The 26,845-nt window shown below is 34.4% G+C and overlaps 1 protein-coding gene across 3 annotated transcripts in view; it reads left to right on the top strand.

Annotated features, from left to right (window-relative positions):
• Positions 1–26,845, top strand: part of EXOC5 (exocyst complex component 5) — a 52,678-nt gene that overhangs the window by 13,564 nt on the left and 12,269 nt on the right. For all 3 annotated transcript variants that reach the window (XR_007133196.1, XR_007133195.1, XM_047767432.1), the window contains exons 4-13: positions 1,039–1,233; positions 5,996–6,060; positions 8,528–8,556; positions 9,562–9,671; positions 10,185–10,229; positions 10,341–10,481; positions 11,556–11,638; positions 12,628–12,837; positions 14,553–14,700; positions 23,653–23,761. Coding sequence is in view for 1 of the 3 variants with exons in the window: in XM_047767432.1 (XP_047623388.1) it covers positions 1,039–1,233; positions 5,996–6,060; positions 8,528–8,556; positions 9,562–9,671; positions 10,185–10,229; positions 10,341–10,481; positions 11,556–11,638; positions 12,628–12,837; positions 14,553–14,700; positions 23,653–23,761 (1,135 nt within the window). In the remaining 2 variants the exon portion in view is untranslated. The remainder of the gene's footprint in view (positions 1–1,038; positions 1,234–5,995; positions 6,061–8,527; positions 8,557–9,561; positions 9,672–10,184; positions 10,230–10,340; positions 10,482–11,555; positions 11,639–12,627; positions 12,838–14,552; positions 14,701–23,652; positions 23,762–26,845) is intronic.

Genomic DNA, 26,845 nt, shown 5'->3' with positions numbered 1-26,845 from the left:
TAGAAAATATTTAATAAAGGTAGAGAATTTACATAAGGTGGAGAATGTGTTTTTAGGTAGTTAAGGTGATGGATTCCAAATACTTCCAATGCAGATTCCCCTTGGTAATAATAATAGTATTGCTATTTAATCTTAGAAGCTCTAGATCCATTCTACTCTGCCACTTATTAGCTTTGTCATCTCAAGCAAGTTAACCTCTGTGCCTCAGTTTTTTCATCAATAAAATAGGTTTTTTTTAAGGATTAAATAAGTAAAAATATGTAATATGCTTTTAATAGTGTCCAGCACAGAGGAAATCCTTAGTCAATATTTGCAGCTTTTTCTCTTCAACTTAAGGTTAGAATAAAAGTACCAACTAAGTTATCATCAGTTTTGTTATTGACAATTCTAAGGCATTCATTGTACATAATTTTCGTCTGCCACAGAACAGTCAGTGTCCTCTGGAAAAAAGGGGAGGAATACTCTAGGAAGTAATGTACCTTTGCCTCAGTAGAATAATCGTTATAGTCTATCCTGTTTACAAAACTGGACAGGAACCGTTTTACCATATTTGTAATACTAGCATTGCTCTTTAAATATTTAAAATATATGTTAAATACTATATTTTTAATCAGCGTTTGTTACATATTTTTGACTCATTTTAGTATAATAGAAAGCAGGTTGTTCAAGTATCTGGTCCCTTTGATACTTAAATTTGTTTCAGAATCATTATTTAGGACTAAATGGTACTAGAAATTTTGTTAGGATAGCTAGTAAGTTGCCTTGCTGTTTTGTTAATTAACAAATGTATCATGATAAAATATGGGTTATTTTAATAAATAAAGGGATAAAAGTATCTAATTTGGTTAGAAAGCTTTTAGATCATGCAGTCCTAATGGATATAAATTGTTTTTCTAGATCATCTCATATATAACATTGTATATTACTTTTAGTTACCTGAGAGAGTAGCCGATGAGATTGGTGGTTTAGTTTTGATATAAATTTATGTATAAACTGGATTCCCTGATTTTATTTTATGCTTCTGCACATTTTTCCTAGGTTGCCTTCCAACATTTCCAAGAACTAGATGAGCACATCAGCTATGTAGCAACCAAGGTCTGTCACCTTGGAGACCAGTTAGAGGGGGTAAACACACCCAGGCAACGGGCAGTAGAAGCTCAGAAACTGATGAAATACTTTAATGAGTTTCTAGATGGAGAATTGAAATCTGATGTTTTTACAAATTCTGAAAAGGTGAGCACTGTCAGAAGGATGATAGCAAATTGTAGTGTTAATAAAAATGCCCTGATTATGAACTACAATTACTACTTTCCAGACTTCAAATCACTGAGTAGCCAACTTCAAATCATTCAGTATCCTGAAGTGTACACTTGCCTACAAATTGTCATGAAGTGTTTATATTCAAATTTTCAATTGGATTGCTTGGCATTTTTGTTTATGAAATTATGTATGGTTTGGAAATGCTGAAGTAACTATATTAGTAAGTATTTCTTGGAGTACCCAGGCAGCTCAGTGGGTTAAGGATCCAGCATTGTCACTGCTGTGGTATGCGTTTGATCCTTGGCACAGGAACTTCTGCATGCTGTGGGCGTGCCCAACCAAATAAAATAAATGAAATTTTTTAAGAATAAAATATGGCAAAAATAAAAAACTGGATAAAATCATATTGTCTTAAAATCAAATATGTCACATTAAAATTTACAAAATTTATTTAAAAAATAAGTCTTATAATTAACTTTTAATATTAGCAGAATTTAATAGTCACATTCTGGCTAAGAGGGTAGTCTGACCTAAATCATTGACAGGCTGAAGGCTCTTTCTGTGTAGGGAATTCAGAGCTTCTAGTTTTTATTACTTGAATAAAGATCTCTTACGAAGAATTAAAGCATAGTTTAGACCAAAGAGAATTCAAAAATCTGAATTGTTTATATTAACATTTTTCATACCACTAGTCACTTACTCCTGACCTGAGGGTGCATGGTATTGGCTACTCTACAATATTGGAAGAAGATTATTTAGTTTTCTTCCCCTCAAGGGAAAAAATCAAAATGTGTGAAAAAATAGATATATATATATATTTTTGTCTTTTTTGGGGCCACTCCCACTGCATATGGAAGTTCCCAGGCCAGGGGTCGAATCGGAGCTGCAGCTGCTGTCCTACACCACAGCCATAGCAATGCAAGATCTGAGCTGTGTCTGCCACCTATACCACAGCTCATAGCAACACCGAATCCTTAAACCACTGAGCAAGACCAGGGATCAAACCTGCATCCTCATGGATTCATTTCTCCTGAGCCATGACGGGAATTCCCAAAAAATAGATATTCTTATCCATGGTACATGCACGTAGTAACATTGCCCACGTATACATTGAATAGTCTTTCAGAATTATTCTGATTTTATTCCATGGAATATCTCAGATAGTGGGATGTTAAAGGCTAAGTATTATTGGAGTTCCATGGTGGCTCAGCAGCTTAAGGACTCAGTGTTTTCATTGCTGTGGCTCGGATTTGATCCCTGGCCCAGGAGCTTCCGCATGCCATGGGCATGACCAAAAAAAACAAGACAAAGAAGCAAAAAACACCTAAATATTATTAATGTTCATTTTGAATTAAATGCATTTTTTGTGTGTGAGTAGGAACTACATAGGCTTTTATAGAATTTATAATTTTTAGAGATCATCTTTGAAAGAAATGATTACATGTGTAAAGATAATTCCTCTAAAGATAATATTTTAAAGAATGAATTTCACGAAGTATATTCATAGTATAAAGTAGAACTGATAAGATTAACATCAGGAACATTATCGTACTTAAACACTTGTAAAACAGCGGCAATATCTAACCTTTATGCTTTTATGTATTTTTATTTATGAAAGTATGCACACACATGCACAGGACTTGAACACTGAACTGTTTTTCAGGACGGTTTATGGGATGCTTCTATTTTATGTTTTCTAAATATAAATATAAGTAGACATATTTCTAATGTGTTATACAAGTGTATATTTATACATATTATTAAAATTATTTTATTTTTATAAAATTGTATATAATTCTGATTTCAGATCTTTAGATCTTCTTACCTTGGATTATACCTGTTGGATTGTATGGTATATTTATGCTTTGCTATAAATGAAATGCAGATATTTTTCTCAGTTTGATTTGGTCTCTTTATTTGATGTGGCTCAAGACAGCCATTTAGAATCTAGAGAAGAATAAACATTTTAAAATTGACTGATTACACTTTTTTTTTTTTTTGGTCTTTTTGGTATTTCTTGGGCCGCTCCCGCGGCATATGGGAGGTTCCCAGGCTAGGGGTCTAATCGGAGCCGTAGCCACCAGCCTACACCAGAGCCACAGCAACACCGGATCCGAGCTGCGTCTGCAACCTGCACCACAGCTCACAGCAATGCCAAATCGTTAACCCACTGAGCAAGGGCAGGGACCGAACCCGCAACCTCATGGTTCCTAGTAGAATTTGTTAACCACTGCACCACGATGGGAACTCCTGATTACACATATTTTTAACCTGACTTGTATTGCTTGTAATGTTTTGCATAATGAAATTATGTTCTTCACACTTTTCTTTAAACATTTCACTTATCCTCAAGTAATTGTGTAGTTCATGGTGTTACTGTTGTCTCTTAGTTTTTGAGGTTTTGATTAAAAGAAAAAGAAAAAAAAAGTAATATCCTTGCTGGTTCATTCGCTTGGTCACTAGCCATCTGTAATTTTTGAGGAGCAAGTATAAACAGTGTTTAAGCTGATTCCTATTTTCTCTCCTTTGCTTTGCTCTCTGCCATATCCCATTTTCTTTCATTTTGTGTGTTCCTTTTTTCTTATACTTTAGTCCTCTTTTCCCAGTTGTCTTGGTTTTCGCTCATGTCCCCCATAAGTTTTGGGTTACTTTTTAAAGCTAATCGTGAATCATTTTTGGCCTATCACACTTAAGGAAGTGTTAAAACCACACTTGGAATGTCATATATGGTACTAGATTGCTACTTACCAGATAAACTTTTGGCTGTCTCAGTTTCTGTACTCTGTGCCAACCACCTTCCCAATGGAAAGAAAAGGAAAAATCACTCATATAGGTAGGAAAGTATGTATTTGAATATTGAAAGATTTTTTTTTTAATCTTTGCTTTTCAGAATCTTCTAATTTTCTTCAGTGGAAAAAACAAACAATTTTATGTCCATAGTATATATTCCCTCTTACCTCTGTCACAAAGTATGTTAGTTATTTTTCTTAGACTCACAGCTTATTGTTCTTCATATAAATAATGCCTGGTGGCCCTGATTGTTTTTAACCTGTTAGCCTGGGTGGTCTCTCACCTTACCCTAATATCAATAGCAGATGTAAGCAAGTTGTTAGATTGTGGTTTTGAAAGCTTCTGTACCTAGAGTATATTTTCACTGGTGGATGACCTTAAGAGCTACTTGAATTGAAACAATTTTTATGAAATAATTACCAGTAGGAATTTCATAAAATCAAGTGTTATTTACTGCTCTACTTCTTTACTACACTAAAGGAAGTTTGCAAACACTAACTTCCATCTCTTAAAAGAACAAGAACAGACTCCTGATGGGAACATAAAACATGTACCAGGCAAGTTCTTTCTGAAGGGGGTATTGGTGAGGAGAAAAGGGTGGACATTGCTAGTACAACTAAATAGCTTGGTGAAAAGTGATACTGCAGTGGTATCTGTGCCCATGTGTGGCAGGGTAAGAGTGATAACTGAAAATGACAGTGACATGATGACTAGGAGAGAAGTGATAACTAAAGCAGAAAGGCTATCTATATTGACTTGTTTGGCAACAACAATATTTTTTGGCCTTGCCTTTGTTTTCCATAGTTGGCTTGCTAGACTTCACATGAGTACTCAGAAAGTTCTAAATTAATGTTCTCAGCTCTTCTCCCTTTACGAGAGAGTCTCTTTCCCTTTCTTGTCTTTTCTTTTCTGTTCTTTCAGTGTAAAAGAAAGTGAATGATCATAAAATAAGTTACTGAATATGCGCCAAAATAGAAGTTATATACTTGTTTACAGTTTTAAAAAGAAACATTATACAGCAGGAATTGGCACAATATTGTAAATCAACTATACTTTAATGAAAAAAGTAAATATTATGTAACTCCTCTATACATTAGTGTCAGTATACACAAATATCTGCATTTTAAGAATTTTAGACCCCTTGTCTAAACCCTTTAGTTCCACGACTTGAATAAGTATAAACATTTCTATATCATATTCCATTCAAGAGACTTAGTATTGAACTTTAATAAACAAGGTTTATTTAAAACAAGGTTTATAACTTAATTAATTGACAGGCATTTTATTCACTTAAATATACAGCTGAGTGGTCTGAGTTATTTTCATAAATCTTGTTTATCCTTTCATAAGCCCAGAAGATAATTAATCTTGCTTTCAACAATCAATGATTTGACTTTTTTCGGAGTAAATTTGATCTGCAGGTTTCTTTGGGGGGGGATTATGGCATTATAAAATCACAAGATTTCAGTACCATAAAGATAAATGTTTATTTTCCTGTTGACTCATTGGTGATACTCCAGATGTATTTCTGTAGCTCAGAAGGTTTTACTTATTTATTTATTTATTTTTGTCTTTTGTCTTTTTAGGGCTGCACATATGGCATATGGAAGTTCCCAGGCTAGGGGTCGAATTGGAGCTGTAGCTGCCGGCCTACACCACAGCCACAGCAATGCCAGATCCCAGCTGTGCCTGCAACCTACACCACAGCTCACAGAAATGCCAGATCCTTAATCCACTGAGCGAGGCCAGGGATCATACCCACAACCTCATGGTTCCTAGTCGGATTTGTTTCCACTGCAACACGATGGGAACTCCTGTTGTATGTTTTAAAAGAAAATTGTTTGGGTGAGGGTCTCTGGGCATACATAGGAGAATATTGCTGTTCTCAAATATAAAATTTTTGATATGCATAAAGTTTTTAATTATTGCTTTTATTTTTTAATAGATAAAGGAGGCAGCAGACATCATTCAGAAGTTGCACCTAATCGCCCAGGAGTTACCTTTTGATAGGCAAGTTTTTTCCTCAAGAGCTAATTTGATTATACAATGTAATTTATAGAATAAAATCATACTTTTTCTATATGATTCTGCTGATTAATTCAACATGAACTTATGAGCACTGCTTTTGTATGTAATAGTTGATTGAAAAAATGTGGTCTCTTAACTAAATGTAATGATATATCTTGAAATAATTTTAATCCTTTTTTTTCTTTTGAGAAAAAATTGTAGAGAATTTTGAAATTGATTGGCGTGAGATTTTGGCTTTTTAGTTTTTGGACTTTGATGATCAGGGTAGGAGGGGATAGAGAAAGTTTTACACCGGGGGCTCTTGAGCTGCTTTTTCCTGTTTCTAGATGGACGTTCTTAAGATTTTTGGAGTCTTGGACACCTTTGAAAAGCTGGCAGTAGTTATGAAATTACTTTAAAAAATTCAGATACACAGGCTGTTGTATATGGTTTCATGGAATTTTAGACCCTTTAGCCTATCCGTAGGTTCCTTCTTAGGGACCTCAGGTTAAGAGGTACTGTTTTAAGATGCAAGGCCCTAGGACCATTGCCAAGTTAGGTATATTAATGGTTTCATCCCAAAAGAAACTTCACTGAGAAGGAAATTCTTTCATGTTATCCTTTAGTTCATGGAATATCACACTCTTTAATAAAATCTTGTTAATAATGATTCTCCCATTTGAATATCTTAAAAAAAAAAGTCTTCCTTTAAAATAGATAATATTTATCTTATTCTTTGGTAATATTTGAAGATCCTTAGGTAGAGGTAGAATGTAAATATATTCCTATACTTAAAGCTTCACCATTATGTCCCAAACACGGAATGAAAGTGAATTCCCTAATCCCAAAATAGATCTCATTTTACTGTCAACTTTTTTTTTTTTTTGCTTTTTGGGGCTGCCCCTGCGGCATATGCAGGTTCCCAGGCTAGGGGTCAAATTGGAGTTCAGCCGCCAGCCTATGCCACAGCCACAGCCACAGCAATGCCAGATCTGAGCTGCGTCTGTGACCTACACCACAGCTCACAGGAAAGCTGGATCCTTACCCACTGAGCGAGGCTACGGAGCAAATCTGCAGCCTCATGGTTCCTAGTCAGATTCGTTTCTACTGCACCACGATGGGAACTCCCTACTCTCAACTTTTTATCATCATGAAGATTAGCAGTCATGAGCATCTATCACTTAGCTTTATTAATAATCTCATACTTGCTCAGTACTGTATGTAAGGTTTTTTTTTTTTTTTTCTTCTTTTAGGGCCGTACCTGCAGCATGTGGAAGTTCAATATGCTAGGGGTTGAATCAGAGCTGCAGCTGCTGGCCTACATACAGCTCACAACAATGCCAGATCCTTAACCCGCTGAGCCACAATGGAAACTCCAAGTAATGATTTTTATTGTCAGCCACAAAACCCCTCTCTTTATTTTATTTTAGAGTTAAACCATTTACTTAAATGGGTAAAATGTGTGGCTCACAATAGGTTCATGATAATTGTTGTACATCTACCTCTCACCCCTACAAACACATAGTCATGTACTAATCTTCTTCTATGTCAGTTACTTCTTTTACAGTTTTGTTCAGCCTCTCTACCAGGCCTTGCAATTGATTCTGTATTAATTCAGTATATTCTAATCAAGTTTAATTTTTTTTCACAGAGATCAGTATGGCCTAACATGTACTCTGTGTGTGATCCACTGTGACTTTGTATATCAATTTTGTATAGCTCTCTAAATTACTTACCTTCTTCATTTGTCTTTGGCATCTCTTTTGCCAACCACTCTTCAAATTGATTATATAAAATCTCTTAACATTGATTTTACTTGTTGTGCATTCCCCCTTGATATTTATGATTTGAAAAAATTTTAGTGTAAGGTAGATATTTTAGTTTCTGAATTTGCAGAGGTTGAATGGTTACTCTGCTAGGCACATCGCAGGGTTCTTTTTATAGTTTTTATTTTATTTTTCTAGTTTTAGGATAATTCATTTGTGTATGTTTATTTTATCATTGTTTTATTTCAAGTAACAATAATGGAACTTCATTTGAAAATATCCCAACAGAGGAGAAAATAGACAAATACCAAGTGAATTTAAAATGCCAGTGAATATGAGTCAGGACCATAAATTGGTGATTGGGGTTGGCTGGGTTGTTAATGCCATACACAGAACTCTTCCCTCTTTAAAGGGAATTGGTTATTCAGTGTGAATTTCCCTAGTGAGCATCAGATATCCCATCTGCATTGCCCAAATTCAGTTTTGTTTTGTGGCATGCTTCTTGTCAGTACTCCTTCACCCCTAGCTTTATCTTTTCCTCCGTCACTTCATTCCCTGCTTTCATTCCTTCTTTTTTATGACAACATTTAGTGTAGAGGGATCCCATATAAACACAAACCTAATTTCCTTACTATTAACATCTTATGTTACTATGGTACATTTGTTACAACTAATAAGCCTCATCATTGGTTTTTATCTTTCAGATTTTCAGAAGTTAAATCCAAAATTGCAAGTAAGTGGGGTTATATTTATTTAACTTTTTACACTACTTGTATAAAAGAAAAAAATTAGTAAAAGGGGAGAGTGGGAGCAATGTCATCCTCCCACCCCATTCCTGGGTTTGATTCTTCTTCATTGAAACAACTGTTATCATTGTCTTGGATATTCTTCCAGAGTATTCTATGGACATACAAGTATAGGACATAAATCATGTAAGTCTGTATAGAATTTAGTTCTGCAGCCCCAATTTATTTTGAAATAATTGGTGGCGTATTGTACAAATAGCTTGATACCTTATGTTGTTAATTTAACAGTGTATCTTGGAGATTGTTTTGTATTCATACATATATTTCTAATGTAGGTTTCTTTTTTAAAGCTAAATTTGTATGACCATTTCAGTACCTGTTTAACTCTCTACATGATAATTTGATTCTTGATCTTTAGATCATATTTTAATCAGATCACTTGAGATTTCTTGAAAAGATACTGTATTTCCAGGCTTCGTGGTAGTAGTAGTCACTCTTTGGGAGGCCATTAAAAGAAGTTCAAAGACCACCTATTTTCCCAAAAGTGTAATGCAATAGTCGCAAGAATATAGTGAATCAAATACCATGTGTTGTCTTAAGGTGTAATTTGAGGTTGAATCTGCCGTTATTTACGGCAAAGGGATCTGAACTCTTAAAATCATAAAAGTTTTGATTATCCTCACCTTTTTTGTAGTTTTAGGTTTAAGATTTTTCTGATCTCTTGCTGTCAGAAGTGACACCCAGAGGGTTTTTCCCCGTCAGCTCTTTTTTACGTAACAGTGGTAAATGGCAGTCAGGCTGTAAGAGCTCACCTGTTTTACCTGTAGTTTATTATAGGGATTTAATCCACTGCCTGTAATCTCAAATGGTTTTTGCACTTCTTCCAAAAGAAAGCTAAATCATTATAGCCGTTATATTTGTAAAGAAACCATATACTCATAAATAAGTTGAACATCCTGTCTCATTGTAGCTGAATGACTTTCTGTTTCTAGGTAAATACCATGATTTAGAATGCCAGCTGATCCAGGAGTTTACCAGTGCTCAAAGAAGGGGTGAAATCTCCAGAATGAGAGAAGTAGCAGCTGTTTTACTTCATTTTAAGGTAAATAGTAAAAATTACAAATGTAGACTAGTCTTTAAGAATGTAGAGGTATGAATTCTATATATTAATAATATATGATTTTCCTCTGTTGTATATCACAAAGTTAATTTTCATTGTTTGGAATAATTTGAATATGCATTTTGTATTTTTCTCCAGAAATTATGTTAAATTCTAGGTATTTAATATTATTTAAGTAGGGATCTTATAGTCAATATTATTAATATTTTATCACCGAATTTTTATATAGTTTGACTTAGAAAGTCATATTTTCTGCACTCTGGGTGTTTAATGTATTTTTTTCAGCCAAACATAAAATGAAATAATTCAAAAACAAGAAGGCTTGACCTTAACTATCTGTGGTAGTATGGGAACCAGAGAGTAGCTATTACTGTTAGCCATTTGTTGGAGCATAGACATAGCTTTATTACATATAATACCTCTTTTATTGAGATTGTTGTTATTATTATTTTAAATGAACCAGAACAGTGATATGTATTCCTTTCTTTTTCATAGGGTTATTCCCATTGTGTTGATGTTTATATAAAGCAGTGCCAGGAGGTAACATAGCCATATATTTTGTTGGACTTTTAAAAAATTTTATGCTAATTTGTGTTTTTAAAAATATTTTAAAATTATATATTCATTATGTAAAATTCCTCTGCTGTATAGGGTGCTTACTTGAGAAATGATATATTTGAAGATGCAGCAATACTGTGTCAACGGGTGAACAAACAAGTTGGCGATATCTTTAGTAATCCAGAAACTGTATTGGCTAAACTTATTCAAAATGTATTTGAAATCAAATTACAGGTAATTTTAAACACTGACTAAGTAGTTCTTAAGGCAGTATGGGTTTTTTGGTATTTTTAACTGAGTTTCCTTAAATTTAGGACTAGTAATCCACTTATTCATTATAGGGAAAAGGAATGACACTGCCATGCTTTAAAAAAAATGTTTTGTTGTTCACCAAGAAAAAGGTGGTAATCATTGTATCATTGGAGCATGTGTATGAAATTTGTATATCAGTAGTAGTAGTAGTAATAGACTGAGGTAGAGTAGCTTCAGATTTTTTTACTTATTGGGTTCTCATCTTTTTTCTGGCCACTTCTGTGGCATGAATAAGTTCTCAGGCCAGGGATTGACTCACATCACAGCAGTAACACCACTGGGTCCTTAACTGCCAGGCCACCAGGAAATTCCATTTGGTTCTTATCTTGATCAGTAGATGGCATTTTTGAAATTAAATAGGAATTACAAGCTCAATTTTAATAATATGATACTTACGTGAAAAATGCAGGGACTCATGACCTTCACTTCTTTAGCTCTGTACTTTTGTAAACTATATTTACCAATGGATTGAACATCATTAAATAAATATTGTTTTTAAAACACAGTTCAGGACTTTTAATAGCCTTTAATATGTATTGTGATTCTCTACAAATGGAAATGTAATGTACAGCATTTTCCAGTTTTAAAGTAATGCCTATTAGTGTCTCAAGGGATACCAGTGTTGCTCAGACAGCAGTTTGGGAAATGCTGCTTTAAGGAATTGACCATACTGGTATAGCTTCAGGTTTTGGTTTTGGGGGATTTTTTTTATTCCCCCAAGGTACTTCATGAGGCAAGTTGGCCAGTTTCAAAAGACACCATATTTGAGATTCTTACTGCTTGTTCCCAACAGTGATATAAATGTACAAGCAAGTAGGAGAAGCAGTAAAAATTTAAAACCTATTTTCTTATTTTTTATATTGGTCTCTTTTCTGTGCATTTCCTTTTCCATTGGAATTAAGTCAGAGCAGTTCAAGAATGTGGAGTAATTATAGAGAAAAAATATTGACTGTAATTTAATATTTATGTAATTGACTGAATATTGACCTTTTTTAGAGCTTTGTGAAAGACCAGTTAGAAGAATGTAGGAAGTCTGATGCAGAGCAGTACCTCAAAAATCTCTATGATTTATATACAAGGTATGTTTTTTAATTAGAAAATAATATTTCACATTTTCTTTTTTTTCCAAACATAGGGAAGTATTCAGTTATTTTTGAAAAACAGTTTGTTGGATAGCAGTAGCTCTTTTAGCATTGAATACTTGGCTGAAGACTAGTATTGTACAAGAGCAATATTCGTAGTATGTTGACTTAAGGAATTAGATATTATGCTTTATATTAATGTACTTTAATGAAATATAAAGCCTTGTTTACACTAAGACTTAAGCATTTTGTTTCTGATTTTAATTGTAAGCTAGTTCACTATTTCTTTCTTTGAGAACTAGTATATTACATTTATTTGCAGTTAAAAACTTTAGAAATTGAGGAAAGGAATGACACATTCTTGTCAATTGACAATTTCATACTTAAGTCTGATGTGAGAATTTGTCTTGTGCTTTGGTAAATAACAATGTTATACTTTGTAGAAGCTTCATGAAGAATTTTTTTCCAGCTCTATAGAATGTTCTTCAGTGTCATCATTTTGAGAGGAGTGTTTTCAAAAGTAACTATAACAGGAACTCCATCTCAACAGCAGCATTGTTCTGAGCCTATCTCCGACAATAAACAGAAAATTAGAGGAAAGTCCAAAGATAGAGACAGAATAGAATAAACAGAGGGTAGACCTTTCTGTATTTTAACTTGGATACCATGTCATGAATGGTATACTTGAAGCCATTCTGCCTCTGTTGCCATTTCTAGGCTGGTGGTTGCCTCAGTTTCCTCTCCTAAGTCATCTCTAGGAGTTCACAGCAGTTTTCAAAACCATAGTATTGTTTGTAATGTTCATTCTACTTAATATTTAACCCTAAATATTGCTCTCTGCATCCTAAGTAACTGCCCAAGGTTTAATAAATTGTTGTTTAACAGAAGTTATTAAAAACTCACATTGTTAAAATATGTATTTCTTGATATTGTTACTATACCTAAAATATACATTAATCTTTCCCCCCCACCTTTTCCATGAAAAGAACCACAAATCTTTCCAGCAAGTTGATGGAGTTTAACTTAGGTACTGATAAACAGACTTTCTTGTCTAAGCTTATCAAGTCCATTTTCATTTCCTATTTGGAGAATTATATTGAAGTAGAGACTGGATATTTGAAAAGCAGAAGTGCTATGATCCTACAGCGCTATTATGATTCAAAAAACCATCAAAAGAGATCCATTGGCACAGGAGGGTAAGTGTTTCTGTTAAATGTTATAGTTAAAACTAAAGATATTAAAAAATTCATTATATTTGGACAGAAATTAATATCGATGAAATATCGATGGTCATTAGAAATTTCTATTAAGAATTCTTTCGATTCAATTCATGCTTACACCATTCATTAAATCCTCTCTCTTGAGCCAGGTGTTAAAGTGTTCTAACATAACATGATTAAAATGTAAAGCTGAATACAGATACATAAAGAGTTCCTCCCTCCCTTCCGTCTTTCTTTTCCTTCCTTTTTTCAGACAGAGTAGTTATTAACTAGGAAGCACATCATTTTATTGATGTTGCAGGTGTGGGTTTGTTTTTTTTTGTTTGTTTGTTTGTTTTTTTTTTGCTTCTTAGGGCCACACCTGTGGCCTATAGAAGTTCCAAGGCTAGGGGTTGAATCAGAAATGCAGCTGCCAGCCTATGCCACAGCCATAGCAACATGGGATCCAAGCCGCATCTGTGACTACACCACAGCTCACAGCAACACCGGATCCTTAACCCACTGAGCGAGGCCAGGGATTAAACCCGCGTCATCATGGATATTAGTTGGGTTTGTTTCCACTGTGCCACAGCAGGAACTCCCACAGGTGTGGTGTTAAAACCCCCCCAAAAAATCCTACAAATAATTCAATTTTAGCATTTTAATGACTTGACATAAAATTGTTTAATTAATACATTAAAATCTGCATTTACATACTAGAAGAAAATGATTTGCTATTAAGAATTGGTGGTGACTCAGGTATTTAAATCTCAGTAATCTGGAATTTAGTTGATTCTGGGCTGAAGCCAAATGATTCTGTGGAGCTGTATAGTAAGAATTGACAGTTCACATAATGCATACCCAAATCAGTTTCTTGTTTCCCAGTTTGTCATATATTAAATAATGATTATGGAGAGATGATGATTAGGAATAAGAGGTGACATTTGAAAGGGCAGTGGAAAGTAAAACAGAAAAACTATAGGACAGTAATAAGAATTTGTTTAAAAAATTAGTTCATAGTCCGGAGCTATATTTTCTAGGAACAAAAAGGATTCTAACCTAAAGATACCACCATAAGAGTTTCCTTGTGGTGCAACAGTTTAGGGATCCGACATTGTCACTGCAGTGACTCAGATCACTGCTGTGGCATGGGTTTGAACCTGACCTGGGAACTTCCGCATGTCGTGGGTGCAGCCAAAAAGTAAATTGGTTAAAGATACCACCATATAATAAATGTTCTTAATGACCCTTCATCATTGAGAAAAGCTAAATTATGTAGAATGTATCTTGTTTGATAATGAGAAATGCATGTGTATTTAAATGGCAGGTATATTTTAAAAGCTTTAAAATTTTAAAGTTTGTTTTAAGCAGGACCATTTAGTTATCAGAATAGTAACTTACTCGGAAAAGCCCACTTACTAAGGAAAACAAAGAGCTTTGGCTGTTGAGTCAGAATTACAGAGCTGAAAGAGACTGTAGAGATCATAACTCCAAATCTACTCCTTTTTTCAGATGAAAGTCTTCTGTTTAGAGATTAATGTTTGTTTCACTATAAGAACCTACTTATTGAAATTAGAACTCATAGGTATCCTGGCTATTCGTTCATTTTTCCTTCTTTTTTTTAGTTCATGTATACTAAACTTGGGAGTACTTGAAATTGAAATCTATGTATTATAAAGTGTTCTTTTTCATTTGTTGGTATGATGCACTAGTATTCAAGATTTGAAAGAGAGAATTAGACAACGTACCAACTTACCACTGGGGCCAAGTATCGATACTCATGGGGAGACTTTCCTATCTCAAGAAGTGGTGGTTAATCTTTTACAAGAAACCAAACAAGCCTTTGAAAGATGTCATAGGGTAAGAGTAATGGTAAAATTGTAACTGTAAATCAGTTTTATTTATATATAGTTGTGTATTTTAATTTTTGCCTTCTTTATACTAAGATGTAACTCTGCTCTCTGGTTAGGAACAATTATTTATTGTAATAAAATAAAATTTTTGTTTTGGAGAACAGAATTAGTTTTAACTTACTTAGAAGTATATTACAAGTTATAAAAAATGTATTATTTTAAAGTTGAGCAAATCAAATTTTCTTTTTTTGAGATATTAAATCAAGATATGAAGGGGGGGAGATTAGACCTGTCTATCTCATAAAGAAATAGAGCATTAGGGAGAAAAGGATGTTTTAAGAACACAGATATCAAAGGAGACAGAAAAATTGACTTCATTAAAATTTAGAGTTTCTTCGCCAAACACACTTTAACAAAGTAAACAGGTAAGTCACAGCCTACCAGAAGGTGTTTATAACCAATATTACTAGCAGAAGATTTTTGAGACAAATAATAGTGACTAATAATTATATACCACATACTATGTTCCAGACACTCTTCTAAGCATTTTAGTATGTATTAACTCATTTAATCATTGTAGCAAACCTATGAGGTTGTTATTCTTATTTTACAGAGGAAAATACTGGGATGCATCCTTTTAAGTATGGAATTGAGAGTTGAGGCAGTCCTAATTTTTATATGTATTGATGTATATGGTATATATATTTATATTGATGGATAATAAATCAATGTAGTTATGCATATAATTAAATAGAAAACAAATCAAAGACTACACAAATGCAGAAAATGTAAATTATCCAAAGATAATCAGTCTATTAGGGAAATGAAACTTTTTTTTTGACTTTTTTTTTTAAGGGCCACACCCACAGCATATGGAGCTATAGCCACTGGCCTACTCTAAAGCCACAGCAAGGCCAGATCCGAGCCACATCTGTGACCCACACCACAGCTCATGGCAATGCCAGATCCTTAACCCACTGAGTGAGGTCAGGGATTGAACCTGGGTCCTCATGGATACTAGTCAGATTTTCGTTTTTGCTGAGCCATGATGGGAACTCCGGGTAATGAAACTTAAAATAGGAAAATACTATGTCATTCTCATTAGGTTGGCAAAAATTAAGAGGCCTGTTGATTCTAAGTATTGGTAAGGATTGACACAATAGAAATTCTCATACATTGCCGATGGAAGTAAAAATTGGCATGCTTTGGAGAGTAATTTGTTAATTCCTTAGAGAAACTCATAGGTGCACATGACATATCAAACATGGAAAGCAACGTTGTTTGTCATGGTGAAAAATTAGAAGCAAACTGTGCTTTATAGAGAATTGACAAACTGAAGTTGTTCATACAGTAGAAAACTATATACCAACATGTATCAGCATGAGTAAATTTCAAATGTTGAATGAGAAGATTAAGATGGGGAAAAGATATGTTTAGTATACCACAATATAAAGTTTTAAAAAGTAAAACAAGGAGTTTCCTTATAGTGTTAACTATCTGGCATTGTCACTGCAGTGGCCTGGGTCACTTTTGTGGTGTGGGTTTGACCCCTGGCCCAGAAACTTCCACATGCTGCTGGTGTGACCAAAAATAAAATAATAAAAGGTGAAACAATGTGTTGTTTAGGGGTATACATGAGCATGGGTGTGATAAACAACTTTAGAGTAGTGGCATAGTAGGTTAAGTATCTGGTGTTGTCTCTACTATGGCTTGGTGCCATAGGTTTGGTCCCTAGCCTGGATGCTTTGGATGGGCCTGGAAAAAAAGACATGGGGAGAGTAATGAGATGGGAGGTTGAAATGTAGGCAACAACTCTTTGTATACCATACTTAGAAACTTGAACTTGACCTTATAGATGATGATGGAAGCTTAAAGGATATTAAAAAGATTAGGTTTTTTCCCTTTCTTTTTCAAAACTTAGTAACTTTGAGATACAGTTTGACAATCATTAAACTGCATATATTTAAACTATACAGTTTGATAACTTTGGTAAATTATGTGTACATTTGTGGAGCTATAAATGCACTCGAGATCAGATCTATCACCCCCAAAATTTCCTTTTGCCCCTTTAAAATCTTCCTGTCCCCTCCCTCTGGGTCTGTCCTCAGGCAACTACTGATCTGTTCACTGTAGATTAATTTTGAAAAAGAAGGGGGATACTTCAGGACTGAGTATTCAAAGCTAAATAGGATGTTTACAAGAAATTGTTTTTCTAGAATTTTTAATAATTGGGATTAAAATATCCATAACTTATACATGTGTTTCTAGATTCTTTAACTCAGCATAATTATTTTGAGATTCATTCATGTTGTGTGTATTAATTAGTATGTTTTTTTATTGCTGATTTCTACTTAATTTTGTGAATGTACCACAATTTGTGTATTCATTTACCTATTGATAGCAGTTTAGATTAGCTCTAGTGTTGTTACAAATGAAGTTGTTATGAACATTCATATATATATCTTTATGCAAACATACACTTTCGTTTCTCATGAGTAGCAATATGATGTCATATTATTATTCTTTTATGAAACTGCCAAACTGTTTTCCAAAGTTGTTTCAAACATTCCACCAGCAGTGTGTTAGAGTTCTGTTTGTTCCACATGATTTCCAGCATTTGGTATCATTAGTCTTTTTAGTTTTAGACAGTCCAGTAGAGTATGTAATGATACCTTATTATGGTTTTAGTTTGCATTTTCCTAGTGACTGAAGATGAGCATCTTTTCATACACTTATTCACTATCCATATATATTATCTGCGCTATTTCGTGTGCATTTTAAAAATAGGGTTGTTTTCTTATTTTTTGATAGTTGCATATCTAGTTAAAATTCATTTATCAGATGTGTCATTTGCAAATGTTTTCTTTCCATCTGTGACTTGTCTTCTTATCTAAAGAGTATTCTAAGAATAGAAGTTCTTAATTTTGATGATATCCAATTTAATACTTTTCTATTATGGGTGGTATTTTTGGTATCATATGTAAGGAATTTTTGTCTGACTTAAAGTCACGAAGATGTCCTGTTTTATTTTCTTTCTTTTCTTTTGTTTCCTTTGTTTTCTTTCTTTAAAAAAATTGAAAAAAAAATTTTTTTTTTTTGGTTTTGAGGAGTTCCCTTTGTAGCTCAGTGGGTTAAGAACCTGCCTAGTATCCATGAGGATGTAGGTTCAATCCCTGGCCTCACTCAGTGGCTTAAGAATCCGGTGTTGCTGTGGACTGTGGCATAGGTCACAGATGCGGCTTGGATCCAGTGTGGCTGTGGCTGTGGCATAGGCCAGCAGTTATAGCTCTGATTCAACCCCTAGCTGTGGGTATGGCCCTAAAGAAGAAGAAAAAAATTTTTTTTTACAGTTTCAAAAGAGTTCTTTCCATTTACAGTTATTATAAAATATTGGCTTTTACCCCCATGTTGTAAAATGCATCCTTGAGCTGATCTTATAGGAAGTTTACTCCACTCATATATTGCCCCTCCCCACCCTGTAACCACTAGTTTGTTCCCTATATCTGTGAGAGTCTCCTCCTTTTTTGTTATAGTCACTAGTTATATTCACTAGTTTGTTGCGTTATTTATTTAATTAATTAATTAATATTATTATTTTTTATGGCCACATCCATGGCATATGGAAGTTCCCAGGCTAGGGGTCCAATCTGGCAATGCCAGATCTGAGCCACGTCTATAACCAACACCACAGCTCATGGCATCACCAGATCTTTAACACAGTCATTGGGGTCAGGGATCAAACCTGCCTCCTCATGGATACTAGTTGGGTTTCTTAACTGCTAAACCACAATGAGAACGCCTGTTATATTTTGTAGATTTCACATATAAGTGATATATAATATTTGTCTTTCTCTGTCTGACTTATTTCACTTAGCATAATTCCCTCCAAATCCATCCATGTTGTTGTAGATCTCAAAATTTTATTCTTTTTATGGCTGAGTAGTATTCCATTATATGTTTGTGTGTGTATGTCCATTCATCTGTTGATGGACACTTTGGTTGTTTCCCTATTTTGGCAGTTATAAATAATGCTATCATGGATGCAACTAAAGATTATCATACTAAGTGAAGTAAGTCAGAAATTGAAGGACAGGAGTTCCTGTCATGGCTCATTGGAAACAAGTCTGACTAGCATCCATGAGGACACAGGTTTGATCCCTGGCCTCGCTCAGTGGGTTAAGGATCTGGCATTGCTGTGAGCTGTGGTGTAGGTCGCAGACGTGGCTCAAATCTGGTGTTGCTGTGCCTGGCAGCTACAGTTCCAGTTTGACCCCTAGCCTAGGAACCTCCACATGCCAAGGACATTCTAAAAAAAAAAAAGAAAAGAAATGAAGGACAAATTCCATATGCTATCCCTTTTATGTGGAATCTAAAATATGGCACAAATGAACCTATCTACAAAAGAGAAACAGACTCACAGACATAGAGAACAGGCTTGTGGTTGCCAGTGGGGAAGGTTGTAGGGAAGGGATAGATTGGCAGCTTGGAATTAACAGATGCAAACTATTGTATATAGGATGGATAAATAAAAAAGTCCTACTGTATAACACAGGGAACTCTATTCAATCTCCTGGGGTAGACCATGATGGAAAATAATATTTCTTAAAAAAGAATATATGTGTATATATGATTGGGTCACTTTGCTTTATAGCAGAAAATGGCACAACATTGTAAATCAACTGTACTTTAAAAAAATAATGCTGCTGTGACCATTGGGCACATGTATATTTTTGAGCTAGTGCTTTAGTTTTTGTCAGATCTATACCCAGGACTGGAATTTCTAGATCATATGGTAGTTCTAGTTTTAGTTTTTTGAGGATCCACTATACTGTGTTCTATGGTGGCTGCACCAATTTACCTTCTTACTGACATTGTACTTGGGTTCCCCTTTCTTCACATCTTTGCCACCTTTTGTTGTTTGTAGATTTTTTTTGATAATAGCCGTTCTGTATGAGGTGTGAGGTGAGATCTCATTGTGGTTTTGATTTGCATTTCTCTGATGATCAGTCAGTGTTGAACATCTTTTCGTCTGCATGTTGGCCAACTGTCTCCTTTGGAAAAATGTTCAGATTTTCTGTCCGTTTTTTAATCGGGTTTTTATTTTATTGAGTTGTATGAGTTTTTTATATATTTTGGATATTAACCTCTTATCTGGCATATCATTTGCAAATACCTTTTTCCATTCAGCATGTTGGCTTTTTGTTGATGGTTTCCTTCAGTGTGCAGAAGCTTTTTTTTTTTTGGTCTTTTTAGGGTACCCATGGCATGTGGAAGTTCCCAGGCTAGGGGTCAAATCAGAGCTGCAGCTGCTGGCCTACACCACAGCCACAGCAATGCCGGATCAGAGCCGCATCTGTGACTTACACTGCAGCTCATGACAATGCCAAATCCTTAATCCACTGAGTGAGGCCAGGGATCGAACCTATACCCTCATGGATACTAGTTGGATTCTTAACCCGCTGAGCCACAATGGGAACTCTATGTTCAAAAGCTTTTAAGTTTGATTAGGTCCTGTTTGTTTATTTTTGATTTTGTTTTCCTTGCCTGAGGAGACAAATCCAAAAAAATATTGCTAAGACCAATGTCAAAGAGTATACTGCCTATGTGTTCTTCTAGGAGTTTAATGCTTCACTGTTTTGAATCATGAAACTATAAATCTTGAAATCAGGTCGTGTAGGTCCTCTAACATTTCCATTGAAAGTATTTTTATGTTAAGTCTTTTTTTTTCTTTAAAATATGTTTTTATTAAAGTACAGTTGATTTACAATGTTATGTCAGTTTCTACTGTACAACAAAGTGACCCCGTCGAACATATACATACATACATATCATTCTTTTTCTCATACTATCTTCCATCATGGTCTGTCCCAAGAGACTGGATATAGTTCCTTGTGCTGTGCAGCAGGATCTCATTGCTAATCCATTTTAAATGGAATAGTTTGCATCTATCAATCCCAAACTCCCTACCTATCCCACTCCTTCTCCCTCCCCCTGTAAGTCTTATAATGATTATGTTTTTCTGTTTCAAGGGGGGAGTTTGGAATTTTGACTGGGATACATTGAATCTATATTTCTGTTTGTGGAGAATCGGTATCTTAGCAATACCAAATTATCAAATACAATCGATTTTCCTATGTTGATTTTGTACCTGCAAGCTACCTAAACTCATTTATTGTAATAGCTTTTTTTGTAGATTCTACAGGATTTTCTGTATAGAATATCATGTTGTCTGCCAGTAAAATCAACTTTACTTATTCCTCTCCATATAGATGCCTGTTGTTTTGTTCTCTTGCCTTACTTATTGCATTGTCAGAATCTCCAATACAATGTTGAATAAAAGTGGCGAGAGCATGTAACACTTTACATTATTTTTGAGTAAAGTATTCAGTCAGTCTTTCATAATGAAGTCTTATGCTAACTGCAAGTTTTTCATAGATGTTCTTTATTAGATTGAGGATATTCTTTTATTCCTAGTTTTCTGAGTGTTTTTTATAAGGATTAGATGTTAGATTCTGTCAAATACTTTTTTAACAGTTCTGTTAATGTGTGAATTACATTGATCAGTTTCTAAAGTTAACCTTCTATTCCTTTGATAAACCTCACTTTGTCACGTTTTATCCTCTCTATATATTACTGGATTAGGTTTGCCAAACTTTTGTTAAGAATTTCTGTGTTCATGTTCATTAGGAATATTGACTTTACGTATTAAATGAGCTTTGATAGTTTGTGTCTTAAAATTTGTATATTTCACATGAGTTGTTGAATTTATTGGGATTAAGTTGTTCATGTTATTGACTTATCCCTTTTTTATGGTCAATTGATTTTTTTAAGTGTGTGTGTATGTTTTAATTGAAATATAGTTGGTTTACAGTGCTGTGTTTCTGGTACACACTAAAGCGATTTAGTTATATATATATATATTTTTATTATAGGTTATTACAAGATAAATATAGTTCCCTGGGCTATATAGTAGGACTTTATCATTTATCTATATTATGTATGGTAGCTTATCTTTTTAATATCTGTACAATCTATTGTGATGCCTCATATTTGTTCTTGATATTGATAATTTGGTTCTTTTTTTGTGATTATTCTGGCTAGAGGTTTGTCAGTTTTGTTGATTTTCCTAGAGAATTCTCTTTTAGTGTCATGGATTTTTGTTTTGTTTCTCATTGCTTTCCAGTCTTTATTATTTCTTTTTCTTCTATTTACTTGGGTTTCATTTGCCCTTCTTTTTCTAGCTTTTTTAGGGTGGAAGCTGAGTTCATTGATTAGAGACTTTTCATATTTTCTAATATAGGCATTTAGTCTTATAAATTTCGCTTTAAGGGACTGTTTTAGCTACATTCTACAAATTTTAATTTGTTGTGTTCATTTTCGTTCAGTTTAAAATATCTTTCAATTTCCCTTTTGATTTGTTTTGGCCCATGAGTGGCTTAGAAGTATGTTATTTCATTTCTTGGTATTAGGGGATTTTTAGATATCTTTATGCTATTGACTCAAATTTGATTCTTTTGTGTTTAGAGGGCACATACTTTGTGTGATATGAACCAATTTTAAATTTATTGAGACTTGTTTTTTAGCCCAGAATATGATCCATCTTGGTAAATGTTATGTGAATACTTAAAGAGAATGTATATCTTAATGTTTTCAGAAAGCATTATAAATGTCAGGTCCAGTTGATGGACATTATGTTTATGTCTTCTACATCCTCACTAGTTTTCAGTCTACCTCTTCCATCAGTTATACATGAACTTATGAATGTAAAGAGGAGCAATGTTAAACATTTAATTTATTTTTTGTGACTTATTAAGGACATCTGTTAAGCATCAGTGAGAAAAGAAGGGTGGTGAGGGTGGTGATAGAGATACTGATGAGAGTAAAGGTTGGGGTGGTATTATGAAGACCAAGAAGGGAATTGAGTGATACCAAATTAGTGTTTATAATCAGTGGAGATTTAGGGGATTTAAAGTGGGTTACGCACTTCAGCTCCCAGCTGTATATATCAGACAGCAAGCCTTACTCTGAGAGCGTGTATGAATAGAAACTACAAATATGCAACAATCAATTGATAACATAGGAAGCAACTATAAGAAGTTGAGAGATAATTTTCTTTTTCTTTTAAAAAGGGATTTAATTTTCTCAGCATTACTACTGATAATTCTTTTACTGAGTAGTTAATCAGCAACATCAACATCGCTATAAACATTTATTACTGTGGACTTATTACATAGCAAACACTATGCTAAAAATACCTGACATGAATTTTCATACTTTATTTTCACTTCAAGGCTAGGATGTAAATGCTATTATTCCTACATTACAGATGAAGAAATTGAGACTTGGTGGGGTTAAGTAACTTCTCAAAGATTCACTGAACTAGTTGGTGATGAAGGTGGGATTTGAGCCAGTCATATTTTATAGTGTATCTGTTACTGATTTCTCATCCCCACATCCCCACCCTCCAATAAAATAAAGAATCCTTTTTGTTCTGAGTTTTGCTAGAATAGCTTTTGTTCAGTTAGTGGCCCTCAAACTTCTTTGACCATGACTCATAATAATAAAGGAAATTCACAATGCAGTTGAATATGCATTTATTATATGTATTTATATATGTTTGTATGTGTACATTTCATTAAAGTATATTTGGCTTTAATGTGACATTAGACTGTTTTTTCTTGGTTCTCTCTCCGCTTCTATTTTCTTGTCACAGTCCACCAATGGTTTGTGATCCAGATCCAAAAAACATTGATTTAGTCTAATCCAGGAAAGTTGTAGATAGATATGGAGCATTGTAACTATATGTATATAAGAGAGTCATTTTTGATGGAGAGCAAGAGGTTTAAATTAACATTTTGATACCTGAATACTGACTTACACAAAGTTGATTGCTTTAAAAAATTGCCCTTTTTTTAAAGGTAAACTTGAGGAGTGATGTATTTGGTTTTTGTTTTTAAAGCTGTCTGATCCTTCTGATTTACCAAGGAATGCCTTTAGAATTTTTACTATTCTTGTGGAATTTTTATGTATTGAGCATATTGATTATGCCCTGGAAACAGGACTTGCTGGTAAGTACATTCATTTGTGTTATATTTTGTGTTAAATTTCTTTGATACTATTTGGTTAAACTGTATGTATAATGTTGACTTATATATATTCAACCCTGTGTGTCAAAATCAGTTGAGTACAGTGAAATGCTTTTTGAGCTTCTGTAATGCAAGGATTTGTCAGATCCTAAAAGCTATACAAAGACACAGTTCTCGTATTGCTCACATTGAGTAGAGCAGGGTAAGCTACATAAAGTTACTGCAATGTATGGCAGAACATAATATAATGTTATAAGTTATGAAATATCAAGGGAACAGAAATGGAAGTGATAGCAGTTCTGGTTGAGACAATTGAATAATGCAAGTTTTAGAAAGGAAAATATTCACAATAAGCCTGGAAAGGAATAGACTCATATAAAATTTTACTTTTGTTTTTGGTCTTTTGGGTTTGTTGGTATTAATAGGATAATAATGTCTCTTTCCCTTAATTCCAGTACCATTAATTCAGTTGCCTCCTTGACCTCTCACTTGATCTTGTTGCCTCGCTTGACTTTGAGATTTGCGCATCTCAAATTTAACATATCCCAGATGAAGCTCTTTATCTTCCACTTAAATTTTTTCCTTTCCCATTCTTTACCATGACTTTAAAAGGCATTATTGAAGAGTTCCCTTCATGGCTCAGTGGTTAACGAATCCAAATAGGAACCATGAGGTTGCAGGTTTGATCCCTGGCCTCACTCAGTGGGTTAAGGATCTGGTGTTGCCGTGAGCTGTGGTGTAGGTCACAGATGTGGCTCAGATCCCGCGTTGCTGTGGCTGTGGCATAGGTCGGCGGCTACAGCTCCGATTAGACCCCTAGCCTGGGAACCTCCATATGCCGCGGGAGTGGCCCTAGAAAAGGCAAAAAGACAAAAATAAATAAATAAAAGTCATTATTGGGAGCTCCTGTCGTGGCTCAGTGGCAATGAACCCAACTAGTATCCATGAGGATGTGGATTCAATCCCTGGCCTTGCTCAGTGGGTTAAACATCCAACGTTGTCGTGAGCTATGGTGTAGGATGCAGATGTGGCTGGGTCCTGCATTGCTGTGGCTGTGGTGTAGGCTGGCAGCTGTAGCTCCGATTAGACCTCTGGCCAAGGAATTTCCGTATGTCATGAGTGTGGCCCTAAAAAGCCAAAAAAAAAAAAAGAAAAGAAAACAAAAGGCATTATTATTTACTATTTGCTCACATCCCAAATTCAAGAGTTGCCGTAATTCTTCTTTTCGTCAAACCTGATAGCCAGTCTGTCAGCAAAGTCTGTGTACTTCCAAACATAACTCACATTCATCTTTTCTCCATCTCCATTTATGTTACTCTGATTTAAACATCAGCATCTCTATCCATTTCTAACTGGCCTCTCTTTGTACATTCTTGCCACTCCAAATAACTGACTCCATTTAATGGTCATGTTATAAACTTAAGGGTCTTAAATTGTCTTGTTTAAGACCCTTTAGTGGCTTCTTATTGCTCTTAGGGGGAAAACGACAAACTCCAAAAGCATGGCTTTTGATCTGGCACCCTCTTGTATTTCCCCTCACTACCCCAGCCACTTTGTTCTTCATTCTTTTTCCTCACTTAGGCTCTTTGCCTTTGGTGTTGTGCCCCCCCCCCCCAATCCTTTTCCTTCAGCTCTTCTCATGTCTGACTTTTCAACCTTATGATCTTAATTAAGGTGCCACCTTCTTAAAGTGGCCTTTGCTGGTTGACCTAGCTAAAGTGACCTTCCTTTCCCAGCCTAGTTACTCATTATTTCATCATTAAATTAACTTCTCATAGAACTTATTGCAATGAAATTTTCATCTGTTAATATCTGCCTTACCAAAATTTACTCATTGAACACATTAACTGCCTACTCTTGTACTTATGGAGTTTACATTCTTGTGGAAAAGATAGGCAAATGACTAGTAAGTGCAATGAATGAAGGTAAAATTGAGTAAGGAATAGAGAATAGTAATGGGAAATACGACAGAGAATTCAGGGGCAGAGAGCTTTTTAGAAAGGGTAGTTTTTAGAGAAGGCCTTTTTAGAGGAGGCCTCACTGAGGAGACATGAACTAGAATTGAATGAAGTGAAGGAATAAACTGAATTATTTGACGAAAGTATTTTAAGTGGAGAGAACAACATATAAGCAGGAATCTTGCCTTTCTTAATTGCTATTATAGTTAGTACCTGGAAAACACATGCAGATCCTCAAAAATGCTTGACATCATTCTATAACGTTTCTAACTTTGAAGCAAAATCACTCTTAATTTGGTAACGTTGTGGTTTATTCTTACCCTTTTTTTTTTAACCTAGTTGCTCTCAAGATGTAGGTAAGCATTGGTAGCCTGCCTTTTTCCCCTACAGCAGACACTTGATAAGTATCAAGTATTTAACATTTGCCATTTGCAGATAACCCAGTGTGGTAATTTGTATTAGGATAATAATGTTCACCTCAAAGATATGAAGATTAAAGAAGATAATAAAGTAACATGAATTAGGCTTCATATGTATGAAGGATTTGTTCTTTAGCTAGTATGAAAGCTTAACTTTTTTATTTTAATAGCAGTATTCACAATTTGGAAGGGCTTGGGAAATTTCCCAGTAGGATGAGAATGTCTCTTATAAACATTTTCCATATAGCTATTTAATTAGTAATAACTGCTATTACTTTTAATGATTGTATAACATTCTGTCATGCATATATATTATACATCTAACCACCTCATATTATTAGACATTTTGGATCTTTTCAGCAATTTAGTAATATAGATAATGTTACAATAAACATTGTAGAGCTTAAAATATTTTCCTTATGTTGAATTTTCTTTGGATAAAATTCTGGAGGTGAAAAGACCAGATCAAAGTGTGTTACAAATTCTTAAAATTTCTATATGTATAAACTGTTTTCCTAAAAGATTTTCCCTGCCTAATCTATACTGCTACTGGTGTGTATGATTGTACAGTTTTTCTGCACATCACCGAATAGTCTTTAAAAGCTTTAATAATTTAGTGGTTAAAAACATTGCCTTTTGTGACTTTCATTAGTGACAAGGATTAGTATTTTCTACATGTGTATTAACTT

This window comes from Phacochoerus africanus, chromosome 2 (genome assembly GCF_016906955.1).
Source record: "Phacochoerus africanus isolate WHEZ1 chromosome 2, ROS_Pafr_v1, whole genome shotgun sequence".
NCBI classification, from domain to species: domain Eukaryota; kingdom Metazoa; phylum Chordata; class Mammalia; order Artiodactyla; family Suidae; genus Phacochoerus; species Phacochoerus africanus.
This window is presented reverse-complemented; position numbering and strand designations above follow the sequence as displayed.